Source organism: Ischnura elegans, chromosome X, assembly GCF_921293095.1.
Source record: "Ischnura elegans chromosome X, ioIscEleg1.1, whole genome shotgun sequence".
Taxonomy (NCBI): domain Eukaryota; kingdom Metazoa; phylum Arthropoda; class Insecta; order Odonata; family Coenagrionidae; genus Ischnura; species Ischnura elegans.
Genome location: NC_060259.1, coordinates 104,036,271 through 104,057,310, shown reverse-complemented (window position 1 = coordinate 104,057,310; position 21,040 = coordinate 104,036,271). Strand labels below are relative to the sequence as shown.

At 39.4% G+C, this 21,040-nt stretch overlaps 1 protein-coding gene across 2 annotated transcripts in view; it reads left to right on the top strand.

Moving 5' to 3' along the window:
* The window catches only part of LOC124170597 (PAT complex subunit CCDC47), a 57,781-nt gene that overhangs the window by 9,629 nt on the left and 27,112 nt on the right, over positions 1-21,040 (top strand). For both annotated transcript variants that reach the window (XM_046549413.1, XM_046549412.1), the window contains exon 3: positions 10,871-11,045. In XM_046549413.1, the coding sequence (XP_046405369.1) occupies positions 10,871-11,045 (175 nt within the window). The remainder of the gene's footprint in view (positions 1-10,870; positions 11,046-21,040) is intronic.

Below are 21,040 nucleotides of genomic sequence, written 5' to 3'. Positions count from 1 at the left end.
TCACTTCTCCGCGTTGAAAATGACACTGCTTAAATACTTAAACGTCATTATGGTGATAAAAAAATAGTCTCATGTCTATGCTTGTCGCAATTAAAATTAATAAAAAAGTTGACGTCGTATGATCTCAATGGAGGCAAGAAAATAAAAAGCCATTAAGGAGCCTTGAACCCTGGTCCCCCGGGTGGCAGCCGTAAACGCTAACCACTACCCCACCCGACCCGCTTGTGACGTACGTCATATCATGGGCGTATATGGGGATTGTGAAAAGTACCGCATGAAAATTAATTAATTACAGCCAAACTAAGGCCCATTCAACGGAACCACTACTAGTTCAGGGATGTGTTCACCATTCCAAAGGCCATAAAAAATACGGCATTGAAAAAGGCGGAGCAACTTTCGTGGTCTCCCCTTGTGAGAGGTCGCAGGGGGAAGCAATAATTAGATTCGCGATGTTTTTAGTTTCACGCTCAACAGCGCGATGTCATTTCAACCGTTCCTGTATTCATTTTTGCAACTTATTGAGACGAATAAATAACCTAACTTCATATTGCTCCTTGAGTAGCCTGACTTGAGGGTCGCTGCGTAAAAACGAGACTTGATGTAAAATCGAAGTTTTACTGTAGATACCTTTTTCTCAACTTATACGCAACCAAACTCTACAAATAAGGTACCAAAATGCACAGAATTTATCAGAGAACATGCGACGGCATACCTTACTTCCTATTTATTGCTATTGTTTCCTAAAATTGGTTTTTAAAAAATTTTAAAAAAACTAAATATTCCTGACTTTAACGGCGCACAAACTGATACATATTTTCATTTGCAACAATATCTCGCATTCTTTAAATAACTTTTATCAAAATGCTGATTCCACATTTAAGTCTCCTGTTGATACAAAAGTATGAGTCAACATGTGCGTTTAACAGAGGATAGTGTAATTACTTCCAATGTTGTGTTTAACCCTTTCACTGCTGTGGACGTACCTGGTACGTCCGCACGACAGACTGCGGTGGACGTACTTTTTCTTCCTTCCTGCCATACGGTCAGCACTTCCACGAAGCACTTCGAAGGGATCCACTAATCCAGGACCCTTTCCTCGACGAACTCACCCACGCAAGACCGTCTCATCGGCCCTACCTCCGGAAAAGTGACCGCTCTGACTGCAATTTGAAAATCAATCAATCAATCCGATCATCACAATATGATTGGTTTCATCGCACTGCCAATCAAGCAATAAAGTACGTCTTTGAACCGTGTTTCTGCGATGAAAAATAATGATTTTGTTAACTTTGATATAATGGCCATTTTCCGGTGGTCCGCAGCCACGTTTTGTTGCAAAGTTAACAAAATCGTTATTTTTTATCACAGAGACACGGTTCAAAGACCTACTTGATTGTTTGATTGGCAGGAGTGCGATGAAAACAATCATATTGTGATGATCGGATTGATTGATTGATTTTCAAATTGCAGTCAGAGCGGTCACTTTTCCGGAGGTAGGGCCCCCGCTGGTAGGGCCGATGAGACGGTCCTGCGAGGGTGAGTTCGTCGAGGATAGGGTCGGGGATTAGTGACCCTTCGGAGGGTGTACTACACCCATCCTGGAAGTACCTGCTCCATGGGCCCAAGAGACGCATTTTAACATTTTCGCCGCATGTGAGGAGAAGGTTTCCGCAGATTGAACCGCAGTGAAAGGGTTAAAGAGGTCCTCTGACCTCGATTTGTACATGAACATTCCAATTAAATTTATACATAAGACCCTGCCTTTTTTCTACATTTTAAAATTAGAAACGCACCTATCCCTCTGTGGACCTGCATTGAAAAGAGCGTGGGAAGCCCGCTGGGAGCGGACGCAGCACGCGCGTTTTTTTTTTTATTACCTAAATCGAAAGATTGTTACTCCTGGAGTATGTATTTCACGCTTTTGGATTTTTAAATGATGATATCTATTTTTTGCGATTAAATGAAAAGTGAAAATTTTCAAGCGGGCGAAAACGCGACTGCTTAGTATGAATGCTGGGAAAACTCCATGTGACGTCGTTCTGGTTCCCGCTGCCGCAAGTGAGGGGAGACCTTGGGGCGAGGCTCTGAGCGCTGATACAACGCAGGATGCTAGCAGGTAGCAGAGTACCATGCTAGTTGGTAGCACTTGGCTTAAATAAGGATTATTAATACCTTATCAAACGAAGAAAACTTTCCGACCTTAGCCAGTTTTAATAGGTGATTATTAAGACATGTTTCCCTGAGCTCTGTGCCTCATGCATGCATTGGTAACCTCAGACGATGTAAAACTCCTATCTACTCGTATAAAAACTAGGTCCCTGTGACGTCACGTGGAGTGGCATCGCATGGGCGCCAATCTGGCCTTTTTCAAATGAGGATGAAATTGACCCTTGAAATTCGTCTAAACCGGTATTTTTAAAACCAAATAATTTGTATATTATGAATACACCAATGGTGGGTAACGAATTGCAATCAATACCTTTCGTTTTCTTTGACGAAGGAAACTACCCTATTGAACTTATGACCAATTGGAAGTGCTGGTTCATGACCCCATTGGTCAAGGCATAGTGATGGTAGCTCCTCAGAGATTTTCATTTTATAATCTACTTTATATGATAAAATCATAATTATAGTAATAATTTTTGATATTTCTAATGAAAACCTGTGTTCCTTACAAACAATGACATGTTTTAATGTTTTTAATTCAAACTCTGTAACGAGAAAAACTCATTGCTGCACCATACTAATAATTATATTCTCAGTAAATACTGCGCATCTTGCAAAATATGTCTCAAATGTATCTACCACCTGATTTTACCATTCATCTACATGATCGTTGCCCGGCTTGGAAAGCTAAAATTCTAGTCGCGCATTGTTTTGCAGAATATATGTTTAAGTATCACGGCAGTAATTACAGTGGAAGCCCAGTTTAGAGATAACAGCATTCTCAAGAATCGGGTGTTAACAGGTGATAGTCTTTGTACCTCCAAACAGCCTATGTTTACGTGTAAAATAAATTGGGTATAGCAAGGTCAAAAAGTTCCTTCCACTGTGTACACTCGGTATTACGACAGCTATTTCTCAAGGGTGTAGCACTGTGGAGCAAACAATAACTACAGTACTCTTGATTATACGAAGTCAGTGGGACCGGGAAATTGGCACTTCGTAAAATCAAGTTTCGTAATTTCAAACCTTTTTCCTAAGTCACGAAAAAATGTTCGCTTTTGTTTCTACTGCCCCTTTTTTGTCTTTAGTGGCCTTGTTTTCGATGGTTATTCATGGTAGAATTCTTAGTAAAGGCTTTTTGTCATCGATTCATGCTGTGAATGATCGTTAAATAATTATGCCACCATAAATTTCCCATTTCTTGTACATACAGTAGAACCCCGTATTTGCGTTATCGGAATTTACCGTATAAGCACGTGTAAGAGGCGCACCTTTTTTCCCAGAAATTGCAGCCGAAAATGAGGGTGCGCCTCCTACACAAACTTCTTATCTTCCCCCCTCCTCTTCACCGGTCGCAAGTCTAAGGGGAACTGAGTGACCTTGGTTTTCAGTGTGAGTCAGTCATCTGTAATCCTAGGTCAAAAACAAGCGGCAGGCAGGGGAGTTTCTCCCTTAGTTACGCATTTTAAAAATGCTCCTGTTTGCTTTTCTTGTAAGCATCGCGCCGTCACGTCGGTACCCCAGAGGTGAACATGGAAAAGATCGCACGGGGGGTTTTCGCTCCGGAGGGCGCGCTAAATTTACTGTCACGAGTGGGCATCCCGCGGCATTTATACTGCATATAGTAATCGGTTATCAAACGTAGAGAAACGCGTATTTTTGAATGACATACCTGGTCAATAGTCAATATCTGTCTTGATAAGTAATTTCCATTATGCTAATGGAATTATTTTCCAAAAATCATCTTCAGACGCTAATATGAGGATTATTGCAACTGAAAATTATATTGGTATCAAAACCTGCGCTTTAAAAAATTCGAACGAGTGTCTTCATTGTTGGACTAAATTGTGGATGGAAGAAATCAGAAATGCTTATAAGTGAAGAGCGCAGAAGGAGAGGTCCAGGGAAGGAGCGCGATCCCTCCGTCTTTGAAGCAAGCTACGAAATACGGAGGGGAAGGAGCGCGCTCCCTCCCCTCTGTATTTCAAGCTACGAGGCTATGATTGAAGGAGCACAGGATGAACACGTCCGATCTTGCTTGTGACGTCATTGCCTTCAAAGTGAAGGGGCGAAGGCGTAGCAATGTGATATACGCAGTTTGCGTTGCCTAAAGTTTCCAGTCCGTCTCGTCTTGTTTGGATGCGCTTATGCTACGCTTGTTTCTTCCGAAATTGTCCTGTTTGGACTATTTTGAATATTAGTAACCTTGTTGTAACTATAAATCTTTGTGTCAAACAATTAGAGCTGAAAAAACTTAAATTCTGTCAGATATGCATCGCGTTAGATCTCTTTCTTTTTTTGAACCTCGTGCGTGTCATACAATTATTGAAAGCTATCGAGATATCTTCGGGCTCAGTAGATGACTCACCTAGCATTTGGCCTCCATAAACTGGGAGATCGACCAAGGTCAGTTGGTGAGACGGGGGTAGGGATGAAACACGTTTCCATTGTTCCCCTGTAACTTGATGTTTTCCTATTTTCCTGTGGGGTCTCGGAAAGGAAAAAAAACGACAGAGGCATTGGCTGTTGGAGGGTCGAGTGTGGTTCCGTTAAATCTACGACGTGGTTATTATTCTACGGCGCTGAGATTGCCCCGATTGTTGTCCAAGCTCTTGGGAAGGTTCATGCTATGCGCCTGTCGTGTTTTGCCGTAAAATTTTCCACAGCTGCAATTCTATTACAATACTCCTGTGAGAGCATTTAAACAAAATTCTTCGTGAATAGGACAAGCATTGTGGAGCAACGGCGTATGCGAAGAGAGGATCGGAACTCTTTCTACTCCCTCTCATGCCGCTATTACCGCCGCAGTTATCAAAATTTCCTCTTTCAATATTAATTGAAAGAAGAAAGTTCGATAACTGTCGAAATTCAAGGGGTACGCCTGCAACACCGCGCGATATTATTAAAAAAAATGCAACAAAATTTTTTTCTTCATAGCTCCGATGCTCAAAATAGGGGTGCGCCTCTTACACACGCTTATACGGTACGTTTTCCCGCAAATTGCAAGTTTTTTTCTGGGTCCAGTCAAATTTCCTATCTCTCCAATGTAAATAGAACCCTGTATTTACGCCGTGCTTTTTTCGTTTTCCCGCCATGTGCATCACGACGTGCCGGCTAAAAAAAATTATTTGCCTACTAAAACAATAAATCGTGCATATCAGCCCTTAAAAAACTATCTTTTGGGTTCCTTTCGCGCATTTGTATTTAAAAATCCAAGAGAAAGAGACGCAATGAGAACTATTTTTGGGAAGAATTTGAATGTGGCGGGACAGAACGCCACTAACGTAGGAAAGTTGAACTATGTCATCTCGTTTTCTGTCAGCGGCGGAAAGATTCACGATATGAAAGTAGGTGTTTTGAGCAATCGAGCTATGTAATAATTATAATGCAAGAACTCCTGAAGCAATGTTGACAATAATCATGTAGCCTATAATTTGATACGAGAGTTTGAAAGGAAACCAGACGTGCTGAAACGTGATAAATGCCGGAACTATAAAATCAACCATAGCCGTGATATTATAGCGGTAGAATTAGAAGCTCGTTCTATCAATTACGAACCTCGAGAACATCCTCATGATGCGCTATCAAAGGGAATCCGGCCGATTTCCAGCAATGGGGAACTTGCATGAATTTTTTTAATTTCATAGGCGGACAGAAAATTATTTTCTGAATACAAGAAAGAAAACTGCATGTAAATCTGAGTTTTCCTTCGCGAGATATTTAATGATAAATATAACGAATTTTAAAGCGCGGGAAAAACTCCCTCACCCCCCAAGCCACTGCCGACGAAGCCTCGATGACGTCAAAGGTGCCTAAACATCACGCGAAGCTATTGTTGTGATTGTTTGTAATAGTTGCCAGCAGTTGTGAGAGCTTCGTTTGTTAGACGTGTTGATTATTTTATATTTAAAGATAAATATCCGACGATAGAGGCTTGGAAGCCCTCGTATTTTGCATTATTTATAATATTAATATCTGAGTAAGGGCATAAAATATAAAACTGGAGCAGTTAAACCAAAAATTTGATAATACCTAAATAACATCGTTGTAGGAGTCTGAGCCACGGCCATTGGAAGGGGGATACGTTAATTGTAAGTTGATGTTATCGACGGCATATCATTCATTTAAGTATGTAATTAGAACGATTTTGATGTTTACTAATGTCCGCTATGTTTTATATACAATAACTTCATCCGTTTATTCGTAGGTACCGGAGAATTCGTCGTTTAGGACTGTCTGTGCTTGTATTATGGGGTGAATTCCAGTCAATGCAACTTTTGCTCGCTGATTGGAGACATCTAGGAACATTTTTGTGCCAAAATAGTGTTATTTTCAACGTGATATCTCCTGTTAAGCTACTGCTAATAATCACAGTGCCAGTGGTTGTAATGCACAAAGTTTGACAAGGTTGAAAAATATCGGCCATGAGTTATCAGTGTTCCATCGTGATTGAATTGTAAAAAGTGCTACTACGCTATCGATAAATGTCTACCAGTAGTGTAAAAATTGTCAGTGGCGTGCTAATCTCCGTTGTTCACCGTAGATATGACATTTCACGATCACGCTATTGAAATAAAAACTGTGTGTGAAGTTTGTTATTTCATTATTTCAACGAATAGTAGTGAGAAATGTCACCTGTGTCACTTGTGTGGGATAATTTAAGGGTTTAAATCAGTGCATAAATAGTTGTATTCATCATAACGAGTTCTGTTATTGTAAGTTGTACGTGATGAATATAAGAATGTGATAGTGACATCCAGTTTTTGATAAGAGTATTTGCCTATTTCCCACTATATTATTATGGTATATGCTAGTATATTGTTTATGGATTTACCTATATTATTGAAATAGGTTGTAGCTTGTGTGTGTGTTGGCAGCGGAACCGATTCGCGATCTCACATGTGGATTGTGTGCAGACTGTTTTGCTGTGAATTCGTACCGTAGGACGGATAGGACTACCTTCTCCGTTAATCCGGCGTTGCCAAATTCAACAGCACGGCTTACTCTAATGTCAACAGCACAGCTTACGATCGTTATCCTCCAGTATTACAAGTTTCTTTTACAACTCGATTTGCCGCCGACGTATAGCAATAATTTGTCTTAACAAATTCCATGAGGGTCGTGGCATCAATTTTTGGTGTCCTAAAAAAAGGCTGGTGTCCTAACACCCCATGCCACACGCCTTTTAGGCGGCTTGCGGGGTATTATGTAGACATAGATGAATTTCAGGTGTACTATTCGAACGAGTGGCAGCGTTATCATCCATTTTTCTGATAACCAAAACACACGAAGTGAAACGCTTGTACTTCATCATCTCGATGCCGCATTATTAATATCCCAAGTAATAATCTAGGCACAATAGCAATAGGAAAACTTGTCCAAGAATAACAGAACAAAATAAAGTGACGATGAGCGGCTAAATACTCCCTCAAAACAAATTTTACACCATGCGTATTTCCCTACTCCCTACGGTTGTTTAGGCACTTATGACGTCACGCCTGGCCTCGGCAACGCTCGGGTGCCTTCGCGCAGTGGTCGGCTCAGAGAAATTTTTCTCGATTTTAAATGCAATGTTTTTATTTCTTTTGATGTTGAATGGAGAAACTGAAGGTATTTTTGCGAGCTAATGTATCCATTTGACTTATTCAAAATAGTTTTTAGAGCAATCTACGACCCATGCAAGTTCCTCATTTGCGATTGTTGTGGAGGAAGTCAAGTACGTCTTTGAACCGTGTTTCTGCGATGAAAAATAACAGTTTTATTAACTTGGCCAAGTTAACAAAATCGTTATTTCGTTAATCGTTCAGCAAAGTTAAGAAAATCGTTATTTCTCATCGCAGAAACACGGTTCAGAGACGTACTTGATTGCCTGATTGGCGGGAGTGCGACGCAAACAATTATTTTTTGATGATGGCATTGATTGATAGATTTTCAAAATGCAGTCAGAGTGGTCACTTTTGGGGAGGGAGGCCCCTGCTCGAAGGGTTGAGGAGAGGGGCCAGCGAGGGTGAGCTCGTCGAGGAAAGGGTCCCGGATTAGGGACCCTTCGAAGTGCTTCGGCGAAAAGTAGTCAAGTAGTCTTCGAAGTACGTCCACAGCAGCCTGCCTTGCGAACGTACCAGGTACATTCACAGCAGTGCAAAGGGTTAAGTAGGAGTGTACGAAATACCCTGCACGACCTTCCTGACATGTTAAACTACGATGTATTGTCGATGCGATGTTTACGAATAGGCACATAAATAGGGGCATTATGTCAGTCGCGATATTTTTACTGAACTCCTACTTCCCCTAAATTCCCACCGTGAGGATTTAGGCGAACCCTTTCTCTCCAAAGTTGCACTATAATTTAAGATTTCACACTTTTGATGGACCACAGTCGGAAGCGCTGATTTTTGTAGCTAACTACGCCGGCATAACTAGTTTTGTTGATAAATATTTCGCCGTAGTTCATATAAACGAATGCCATTTGCTCCTGGGGACCAAGCCGAGGTTCGTAATTTCAAAACATTTCGTATAATCGAATAGCGCCATGTATTTAGCATAGGCTTTTCGCCGGGACCGCAATATCACTTTGTATAATCGAACACTTCGTAAAATCCTGCTTCGTATAATCGAGAGTGTACTGTATTATGTTTTGTATTATCTGTTTATTAAATTAAACTAGATGTGTGTCAGATCTACAACACCTGTAGCCAGTCAAGTCCAAGCATTTATGTGATTTACAGCCGTGAGTATGCTCTGCGCACTCCCATTTTACGTTCTTCTTTTGTTAGGCCCAGTTATCAGTGGGAGGGGAATGGAAGGAAGATGACTGTGGGAGAGGGAGTAAGGTCCCACCCATCCTCTTTGGCTGGCCTCGTTGCTAATAGGCTTACGTCTTAAATGCGGGAACTTACACTGTAGGAAACCCCCTCCATCTTTTCCCATGTTAATTATGGAAGTGGAAAGCACAGCATTGTCGTAGTGAGATAGGCGTCTTACATTGACTTCCAACTTATGGAAACCTAGAGCAACATAACCTGTTGCTGCATGCTATCCGGCGATGTATGTTTCAATATTTCATTTATGCATAGGAATGTAGTTAGATAAAGACTTCGTCAGGTATTGCCATGTAGGAAAATCACAGTAGTTATTACCAAGATGGTAAAATAATAATGAACAGTAGGTTAGCGAGCAAGGACTCAGCGCCACCGCGTAAAAAACAAAAAAAAAGTTTTGTGAAAGCAGAATTACTGTGCTGAAAGCAGATTTCTTCTGCAATAGACCAATGATAGTGAATCTTCATTTTCTCTTCTTCATACTCTCCAAAATTCTGTACAATTCAAGTTTCACATCATGTCAGCAAAACTGTGATGCATTTCTGTGCAATCCCTTAAATTTGATTAAATGAATGGCTTAACTTACATGCGAGTTACCCTCAAGGGCTCTATACCATGCCAGCTCAATTAAAAAATGCTGATTCCAACACCAGATCCTTTGAATCTCTTGGCAATTATTGAAAGTTCCTGTAAATAGACTCCTTTGTCAGAAATAATATTCTACTCCCGAGTTTTGGAATGCAGCATATGCATCCTTGCTAATCTGTTCCCATGCAGTGCTTTAATCGCAGGAATATGAACCACCCGGGGTAATTTTTTTGGAAGAACTGAAGATTTTGTACATTAAGTGAAATATTTATATCATCGGAATAGCTCTCCAAAAAATTCTCAGTCTCTAGAGGGGTGAAGTCAATGCACCTGATGCACTCAGGGCACGAGACAGAGGATGGGGATAGCATTTAGCAGAAGAGAGCGATTGAAAAACTTCTCCCATCCCGTCGACTGCAGTCACTAGGTGACATAGGCTATATGATAACAACTTCCGAGAGTTACCAGGAATATGTTAAGGGCAAACAGATGGATACGTGTGTAAGGATTTTTAGTGTGGATAGTGTGAGGGGGCTCCATAGGGGGAGACTGACTTATGATGATGCTGTTTCTGATCCCTGATGAAAGTTATGCTGGCCTTAATGTTGTTGATCCTCTGCAAATACAGTGGAACCCCGATCTATCATTCCCACATTGATCATTCTCCTGCATTCATCATTCGCTGTTCCTGGTCCCAAACAAAGTTCCATAAAGACAATATCATTTTTTCCCGCATCTATCATTCCCCAAAGTATCATATTCCCGCATTGATCGTTTGAAGATTGCAGTCCCAACGCATACTTTCCCTGCATCCATCGTTTGACGAAAATGAGACTAAATATATACATCGTGTCACATATGGCTAATAGTGACGGGCACATAGTTTGAATCTTCCCCCAGAGATGGAACTACCATAAGGAGAAGCTTGGTGCTGTAGGATAGTAACACACAAACATTTACCCATTTCCAAAGATCTGCTATCCCCTCCCATTTAGCACTAGGCCCCACACTTTCCTCTTCTCCGAAATCAAACGAAAGGTCTCAGCTCACGCAGGAATCATATTATGAAGACCATAAATCATCGATTAGTGTTGAAAGAAAATGTCAAGTTTCATGAGAAAAATAGAAACTTGTTTATCGCCTCCCCCATTGTGAGGCTATAACCATTGTTAATGTCCTTCTGGTCATTGTCTTTGGTGTTAATGTCCTTCTAGTCTTTGTACAACATATTTTACTTTATTTTTTATGCTTAATATATTCCATTTTAACATAAATAATCTTTTGTGTTTTTATCCTAGGTTCCACTGCACTTACGCACTAATTGGGATAGCTTCTACTTGGAAATGCTGATGGTTGCTGGGCTCCTTGTATACTTTTTGAATTTCTTTGCTGGAAAGAGTCGAAACAATAAGTTAGCGAATGCCTGGTTTAACACTCACCGCAACCTTTTGGAGGATAATTTCAGTTTAGTCGGTAAGTATCGTTTAAATCATCATAATCTTATTAGGTTTATATATTTTTTAACATGCTTGAATGTTAATGTATGGTGATATTTGAAGCTGAGGACCTTGGCAATGTAACCTCTCCGCCACTTTGATCAACAATACCAATATACATTTGTATGCTGGATTTGATTTCTCAAATTCTAGTCATGATTGATTTATTGATTGATACTCATTTACCAAACGATGTCATCTGAGATGTATTCCTCTCTTTATAACACCAAACTAAACTTAAAATACAGCATGGTGGTAAGCTCATTTCAAATGCATCCTAATGTAAGGCATCATTGTGGCAGGAAAATGTAACCAAGTCATCTACTCCAAAAATGATTGATATCATCTTGCCCTTTGGTCTGGCTGCTTGGCACTTTGACATTTAAAGCTACAACCAATAGGATGCCGGCTTGCACTTGGCCTTTGGTCTTGGCAGATGTCTCGTAGCCTCTATCCCAATGTGGGGTGGGTAGAACTCGAATTGATTGTAATGTGTCATAATTTTATTTTTTTTCCTACCTAACATGAAAATAACATTATTGTACAGGATGCCTTTTGTGACAGCCGAATCTTATGTGTATCACTACTTGCCAATGCATTTATATTTTGCTAGCAGCAGAAGTGATTGGTTTGGGCCATACTTCAGGGTGCCATGGGGTGATTGTAGAGGACCATATCTCATAAACTCTTAGTGACGTGCCAAAGCTAAAAAATTTCATTCCCAAAGATTTGTGTTTATAATTTTGAGCGTCCATTGTCAGTAGGCCTTATGCCTAAGTAGGCTTTGCTACTTTCTCAATTACAGGCCTCGATCCAACAGATCCCTTGATATTTTGAAGTGAGACATCTTGAAATTTTCATAAATGTCAGGGAGTTATTTTGTTTTTATTGCCTTGCATAATATCACTTGGCCCATTAATGCACAGTCAACTACTGTCTGTAAAAAAAAGCAAGATACTCGAGTTTGAGGAGCTCTAGCGTCTAAATGAAGGAATCGATTTCAATGCAATAAAAAGCATACGAAAGAGAATTTAGTTTTACGTTATATCATATACTTTAAAAATTCTTCGGCTCAATAGTATTTCCTGTACTTAATTTTTTCTCGAAAAAGTACCCATTTTTTGTGTGTAAAATCAAGGTGCCCAACTTTGAGCGCTTGGCATTCCCGTAGTTTTCGTTCCTATAACTTGCAATTTTGATATAAAGAAGCCACATCTATTACTAGCAGTTTGCCGAAAACAAATTGTTTATACCACAAAAATTAACATAGTTGTTGTAAACAACGCAAACCCCTGCTAACTTCGAAACCTGTGAGACAATTGAAAATTGATTGGTACTGTTGTCTTCCGTAGAATGTTAGTAATGTATATACGTAGATCATACACGTTAAATGTAAGCAGTATATTCAATATCCTTTTATATTTATTTTGGTTTTTAGCTCTTGTTGTCGCCTTCTCCCTGCCTGACGGGAATGGGCTAAACAAAGCAACAGAAAAGAGAAAGTCTCTCGAAGTCGTGCGCAGTTGCCACATAGCGCATCGTGACTCACAGTACCCTAGCAGTTAATGAATCATTCACTGGTTGCTTTAAAACGTTTATCTTTAGGGATGATTCGACTATTGTTAGTGCAGATTCCCTCGGTGAATCAAGCGTCCAAGAACGGGTTTTTCGGAGACGGAAGTCCAAATGGTATTGAGTGCAATTTGCTTTTTTCGCTGCGAAGCAGTAAAAAGTATGGACAAAAGATATCCTATGTATCAAACAGTGTCTGATTGTCTTGGTATCAGCTTGATATCAGTGAAAAGAGTCGCGGCTGAGCAGAAGGATTATGAATTTTTACCATCCGATAAAATTTACGCTATTATGGCTTAGAATTTACGTCGTAGAAAAGCATTTTGATGAAAGCTCAGCCCAACCTGACCTTAAATTTACCTGAAGGGTGCAACAACGATACTTTCATCGTGCGAGTCGGTCATTTAAAGGAAGTGCGCCCTCTGCTGAGTCGGTGGCAACCACGTGCCTCTTTTCGCCTCCCCCTCCCACGACGGAGCTGCCGGTACGCGCATAGAAACATCTAGATAAATAATAAGTGATATTGACGTTATTATCGGTATTTAATATACATTTCATATGTGCTTGCATTACTAACATTCTACGGAAGACAACAGTACCAATCAATTTTCAATTGACTCACTGGTTTCGAAGTTAGCAGGGGTTTGCGTTGTTTACAACAACTCCGTTAATTTTTATGGTATAAACAATTTGTTTTCGGCAAACTGCTAGTAATAGATGTGGCTTCATTATATCAAAATTGCAAGTTATAGGAACGAAAACTACGGGAATGCCAAGCGCTCAAAGTTGGGCACCTTGATTTTACGCGCAAAAAACGGGTACTTTTTTAAGAAAAAATTAAGTACAGGAAATACTACTTGGCCAAAGAATTTTTAAAGTACATGATATAACGTACAACTAAATTCTATTTCGTATGCTTTTTATTGCATTGAAATCAATTGCTTCGTTTAGACGCTAGAGCTCCTCAAACTCAAGTATCTTGCTTTTTTTTACAGACAGTAGTACTGAGATCTTGAGTTTTCAAGTCTATAGATCTTAAAATCAAGTGCACAATCCACATCAAATGAAGAATTAGCTGTGATGTTTTTCATTTATTTTTTTCCCAAATTTGAAACCATCTTCCCACAGAAACTAAATGTAAGCCTCATATTGTGTTCAGAAAAGCAAAGTATCAAGTTAGATACCACATAAATTTAAGTTTGTGTTCTGAGAAACTTTGCTTTCCAAATGTGGCTGTAGGAAGTTAACCTATGCCTTGTGACCACAATCTATGCTTGTCTGAAGAAGGAAATATTTTTTTTTATTTTGGGGAGCTTTCAGAGAATTTGATTCCTTGTTCTCATCAAAACTCTTTCCAGCCTAACTATTTAATTAATTATGCTATTCATAGGCTACGTGTCGAAATCTGTAAGTAATATCAATTATCCTAGGAAAAAAAGGAGATAGAGATTCCTTGTTTTTACTTGATTTTTCCATTAAGGAAACCATTAATTATTGAAATTTCCACATGAAGTCCTCAATGACATATCAATTCATGCAGTTTCAAAATTGTTATTTTGCTTCACTAAAGGCAGTAAGATGTTTTGTTGTAAGCAGTTTCTTCGGCAGGACTGATGCAAATTTGGGTAGAATAAGATGAATGACATCATATCTAATGCCGCCATGAAGGTGATTGTGTGCATCATGATAATATTGAGGTTCATTGTAACAGTAGGGTTCAAGGAGGCACATCCATTTAGTTGAAAATCTGGGCTCAGCCACTTAGATGTGAGGACATAAAATGGTAATTTTTTGATTTAGTACCTAATAACACATTGGATAAAACTATGAAATTTGGTAAACAGATCCATTCCCAAATTTTTTAGTTCATCCTGGAGAAAATCTGTTTTTGTGGGGGCTGACAAATCTCTTTTTTTCTTTTTAAATCTCTTTGCCTCTTTTTTAGAGATGTGCGAATAGTATCCGCGAATACTCGAATACCTCGAATACTAGAAAGTATTCGATATTCGAGGTTTCGAATAGTTATGCGAAAAGTACCGCCTCGAATACTTTGAATTTCGCGTCATACACTGTCGCACGCACGTCGTTGGTAGTTGACTCGGAAAAATGTAGAGAACTGCATATAGTCATTTAGTGCTCGCGGTACCGTTTTACGTAAGTTGACGAATTACATCAAATTCGTGGATTTTAGCGGTGAAAAGAGTTCGACGAGGGGAACCAAAAATGGTCGGGTGAAAAAATCCGAAAATCCCCGATTCCCCCCACCAGGAGAACCTCAGTGCCGTGGGATAGCAACCTTAGGGCATTTCCCACGATCCGCTATCCCCCTCCATTCAGCACTCGCCTCACCCACTCTGACGCTTTCCTCTTCTCCGAAATCAAACAAAAGGTCCCAGCTCGCGCAGGGATCGCATTACGAAGACCCCTGCTTCGAAAAAAATATCGAGTTATGAGAACAATAAAAACGTGTTTCACGCCCTCCCCCCTTTTCTCACCCACTGACCTTTTTCTGGCTACCTGCTTCGAAGTTCCCCATTTCTGGAAGTCAACTGCTGCGTGAGTACCGTGGGATACTTACATTAGCGCATTTCCCAAGATCCGGTATCCCTCTCCTTTCAGCACTAGCCCCCCCTCTGAGGCTTTCCTCTTCTTCGGAATAAAAAAAAGGTCACAGCTCGCTCAGGGATCATATTACGAAGACCTTAGCTTCGAAAAAATACCAAGTTACACGAGAACAATAGAAACGTGTTTCGGGCCCTCCCTTTTCTCCCCCACTGACCTTTTTTTCCCTACCAGCTTCAAAGTTTCCCATTTCTGTGGAGGTCAACCGCTGCATGAGTCATCTATTAGCACAAAAGGTGTCTAAGAATGACTTTCGTCAATTGATTTTACACCTTTATTGAATTGAAATATTAGTAATGTGCGCGTAATTTCAAAAAGAATAAGACCAAACACGACGTATTTCTGAGTTTATTTAAGCATTTTACGCAAAGAAATAAATGTCGAAATACGACGGAGACTTAGCATTCTGGCGAAACTCAATATGAGCAGCAGAGCTTCTGGGAAGTTGATGCGGTATTTTTTTCCGAAAACATATATCAAGTTACAATTTATGAGTGGTGCTATAAATCTTTATTGTTACAGTCCCAGACAAAGGGATATTTTCTCAGAATATTTGGTTTCTCCCTGTTAGCAATTCCAATTCATCTTCTTATCTCGTGAGAACTCCCAAAGATGGACTGAAAATAATTGAAGAAAATCTGGTGGAGAAGAGCTTGTATTTTGCAAAATGCCTCAGATTGTCAGCTAGCACTTGGCAGCAGGAGTGGGGGTATAGCGATGTTAGTTGAATTAATTATATGCCCAATTGTTTCCATAAAATTAAAATATTCATTAATCAGCTAAATTCCTGTTCAAATCATTTAAAGGAAATCAAAATTACTCCCCAAAATCTTGTGTTGCCTGCTGCATAGGCAACCGAGTCAAACATTCCAGCATTTATCATTTAGTATTCGAGGTATTCGTAATTCGAGGTATTCGAATATTCGAGCAATGATTTAATATTCGAATTCGATATTCGAATTCGAGAAATCTGCTATTCGACCCATCTCTACTCTTTTTAAATGGTGCTGGAGCCTGAATGGCTTGTCAAAATAAATTAAAATTTGTGGGTAATTCTGTATTTTTTATATTACTATTGATAAGTCTTGTCTTTGAAGTTCTTAGATTCTTATTCACGAGCAATATGCTGTAAATCAACAATTTTTTGCAAAGTTGAAACTAGGGATGGTCGGATCGGATACCTCGGATTCATGTATCCGCCGTTATTGCCCTTCATCGGATCCAAAGTCGTGGAAGACATCGGATCTGGATCCAAAATTTTAAATAATAGCTTCCGTGAATGCAATGCCCCATAAGGGTGGAAAGAGTTTCGATTCTCTCTTCGAATGCTCTGTCGCATACGATTCTTGTCCTACTCATGAACTGTTTTGTTTGAAAGTTCTCGCAGAGGTTACGTAGGAGAATTTCAGCCGTGGAAAATAAAAAAAGGCAAAATGCAACTGGCACAAGTGTGACTCTTCCCAAGAGATAGAACAATCATCGGGGAAATCTGTGTCGTAAATCATTGTCTTCTAAGGAAAATATGAAATTACACAAAAACAATTGAAGCTTGTTTCATCCCTACCCTGTCTCACTAACTTACCTTTTTTGGCCTACCTGCTTAAATTCTCTGTTTCTAGACGACAAATGCTAGGTGAGTGACTATCTGGGCCCAAAGATTTCTCGATAGCTTCGACAATTAGATGACATGCACGAGATTTAAAAAAGAATTAGACCAAATGTGACGCATTCCTGATGATATTTCTGTTTATTTTTCAGCTCTAATTGATTGCTACTAAGTTTTCTATTTACCATTAGACTATACTAATATGCAACATTGTCCACCACAATTGGAAACGTCAACTGCATATATCTGTAGCACATATGACGTAGCGCGCCCGGCTTCCCTTTGGAGGCAACAACGTCACTGAAGCAAGATCTGACTTGTTCTTCCTTGACTCCATCATTTGTAGCCTCGTTGCTTGAAATATGGAGGGAGCGCACTTCTTGCCCTCCACCTCTCCCTTACGCGCTTCTGCTCCCGAACCCCTTCCTCATGCTGACAGATCGAGCACCTCTTCGCACGTGATGTTAATGCTGTTTTAAATACTGTTAATTGTGTTGCTGATTGCACAGTTGCAATTTAATTTAATGATATACTGATAAAAATGTCTTGCATTGTGTAGAGACATTTCTATTGAGATAGGAGAACCAATGTATGCCATGTGCGTGCACTGTGGCGTGAAATTATCACGAGGAAGTGCTAAATCCACCTCACCATAGTGAAGCATTTTCGGGTGAAATACAAGCCCATATGCGATGAGAAAGTGATAAAATTGGGGGAAAACGTGAGCGAGGAAAATTTGAATTCAGTCGATGGCAGTGGGGTAGCCAGGAATTTTGTTAGGGGGGGTCCAAAACCAGGGGGAAAATTTTTAAACAACAGGGTACAAAGTAGAGGGTTTCAAACTAATTTTTAACACCCTTCATAATCGAAAAATAACTTCATTTTTCAAAGAACTCTATTGTAAATTCATGTTGTTTCAATATTTTGTTTCCTTACATGAAGAAAGTATCCATGTTTTTATATTTTGGGGGGTCCTGACCCCCTAGACTTCCCCCTCTCGCTACACCACTGGTCAGTGGTTTCCAGGGTGGATAAAAATCATGATTTTTTTCAAAAAAATCATTTTTGTTGATTTTTTTTATTTAAATCGGATTTTATTGATTTAAATAGGATTTTATTGATTTAAATGAGATTTTTATGATTCTCCATTCATCAAAAATTCAGTTATTTGCAAAACTAACTATTTGGGCAGCAAAATGGAGAATGATCGTTTGCAGAAACAATAAGAGGCAACATACTCTAAACTTAATACAACATTTAGTCAATCAGGGGAGAGAACTATGGAAATGCCAATGGTATCAAATTAAAAATTACACCGGCATAATATAAAATTGCCATTGGAAGTATCAAATGTACTATATTATGCGGTTTTAAAGCATATGAAGTTTGTAAAATTCTGTAATTGCAACTTTGAATGGTGCCTACGCTTAGAAGTTAAATCAGAAAACAATTTTTTTTTCAACGGATACACTAGTATTCTAACCAAAGCCATTTTTTTAAATTTTCATGTTACATGCATTCCTAGAGTATCAGTTCTATTTAAGAGCCACCATTGTGCTGATAACTGTCGATTCATGGTATTAATTAAGAAATAAAAATCAAAATTATACACTTACAGCTTCCTTTTCTTGACTCTTTAAAAATCAAACATATAGATCAAATTATGATTTAAATCACCTGATTTTTTAAAATAAAAATCAAGTGATTAAAATCGTGATTTAAATTATGATTTAAATCAAAGTGATTTAAATCAGTCAACCCTGGTGGTTTCCGAAGATTTTTCCTATTTTCATTTCCAAACCCAAGTGTAACAGTTTAGGTCCTGAGCATGTGAAGTTGTTTTTAAAAAACAACTTGAAAGCCTGCAAAAATGACTTTTAATTTATGAAAATAATAAAATGTGCATGAAAATCTAAAAAGTAGTGATGGGTCGATTCCAAAATTTTATCGATTCCGATTCTGACATTTCGATTCCGATTCTACCCATAGCGATTCCATCGATTCTGGTGCCATAGGCTCCAATAAAAATATCACTTAATTCCAGGCAACAAGAAAACCACTTTAAAAAATATTACTCTGTGAAAGAGTCAGTTGACATAAGCATCTTTCATATCAGCACTATGTAATTAAAATATAGCTATGTAAATAACTGAGCACTCCATTAACTTCATCTCTAACAGATCGCTAGCAGAGGTTAAGGAGTCTTGATGAAAGTCTTCCGGCGGTGAAACCCTCGCTATGGCGAGAGCCAACACCGAAAGGGTCTCGTAAAAACGAATTTTTTAACACGCTTATTATAGGGTCAATTGACGGTGCATCGGCTATCTCTCGTAATAGCGGGGGTGTCGCTATAGCCCGTACTCGCTTTAACAAGGCTCCACTGTATAGAACTAAACTTTAGTTTTGTAGAGCCAAAAAAATTCTATACTTCTCACGTCATTTAATCAACCTTAAAATCTCTTGCTTTTTTAAGTTCAAGAGAGAAACTAAACGCTACAAATGAATATCACATCGGACGGACGCAGAAATAAAAAAGGCTCTAAGAGTCTTGTGGTGTGAAAACTCCCCCTTCCGCGCGACTCACCTCGGCGAAGGTAGAAAGGGAATAAGGGCATCGGTTGTTGCCTTTCGCGGAAACAGTTCATTTCTCTCTCTTAAGCATGCTGACTTAATCTGTTCACTTTACTTCAATACCCGAGGCATATTTCTTATGCGTGGGATGGTTCCGAAAAATATCCAATCCTTAGTATTTTCACTTGAGCAATGCGCTAAATGTTCCAGTCGATCTATACATAATCCTTTTTAACATCCTCAGTTTAGTGTTTTAAGTCAATGAAGACGATTATCCATGCTTTAAATGACGATTTTCAAGACTAATGTTTTAAAAAACTTGAAAAATCGGCCTCAGTTACCGAGCCTTAGAGTCCCGCGGCGTGTAGCACAGCCTCGACGCGCGATTGAAAAATCGCTCTTATTTCCTTCCCTGCAAACTTTTTTTCCAAGATTTCTAATTAGTACTCTTTAGAAATCTCTACCTTATATTGGGGTTCAAATTTTCTGAGTTATATTTTTCGTAAACGAAAGATAATGTCTACTTTATGTCAAATTTCACGTGAAAAATGGGTCGGCCATTTTGCGTTGTAAAACCAGACAGATGAGAGCCAAAATCTTCAAAAGTCATTGAAAGTATAGGCAAAGCACCAAATGAATATTGCGCTTTTTATTCCATAAAAACTCATACCAACGCAAAACCACTTGGATAAATTCAAAGATTTTTTGAGGAAAAACGATATCTCGCGTGGCATTGAAAAATTGGTCATGTTTGGGCCTCTGTATCTCACTAAAGGTTCGTATTTATGTAAAATGGCATATAAATCTATGTCTGGTAATGATTTATGAGTATTTGCGCTATGTTTCAAGTCTCTATCCCCAAAAAGGTCATTTTGGACTTGGTTCCAGCTTTTTCCGATTTCGGACCAGTGTGCGCCGGGTAGGAAGACGATCGGCTGCCGTGGCTGGCGTAAAGGTATTCGGCACCCACGTCGACAACTATAGTGTATTCGGCAAGCTGAAACTACCAGGCCAAGGCATTAGAATAACTTATCGGCTTTAAAAATTGCATTATTACATGAGTTTCATGATAGCGCTTCCTGTCGGCAGATTGCTGGACCTACTAGCCTCGAAAGCTCTGTAACCTTAACTACTCGACTCGACATCCATAATGCTACTCGAAATGCTCGAGTCGAGTACCAACTACTCGATCGACTTTAATTTTTGAGTACTTGCACATCCCTAGAAGATATGTGTTTTGTTATTACGATTACGTGGCGCGAAAATTCAAATGACTGTTGGAAACGCGGTCGTATATTTTGTTGTTTGAAGTACTACTGGAATCGGAATCGATTTTTCACCTTGGCAAGTACTCGTTTTCGATTCCGGTTCTTGGGCGAGAATCAAAGAATCGAGGAATCGAACCGACCCATCACTGCTAAAAAGCATTCCTTTTATTGTATGTACCCAGAATAAACTCAAATAATTACTTCGTGTAGTCGCAGGAATTTGAAAATGCAAGGAATCCGAAAGATCCGGCTCCGAAAATCAAGGATCCGGTCCGGATCCGAAAAAAATCCTGGATCCGTCCATCCCTAGTTGAAACACAAAATTTTGTGAAC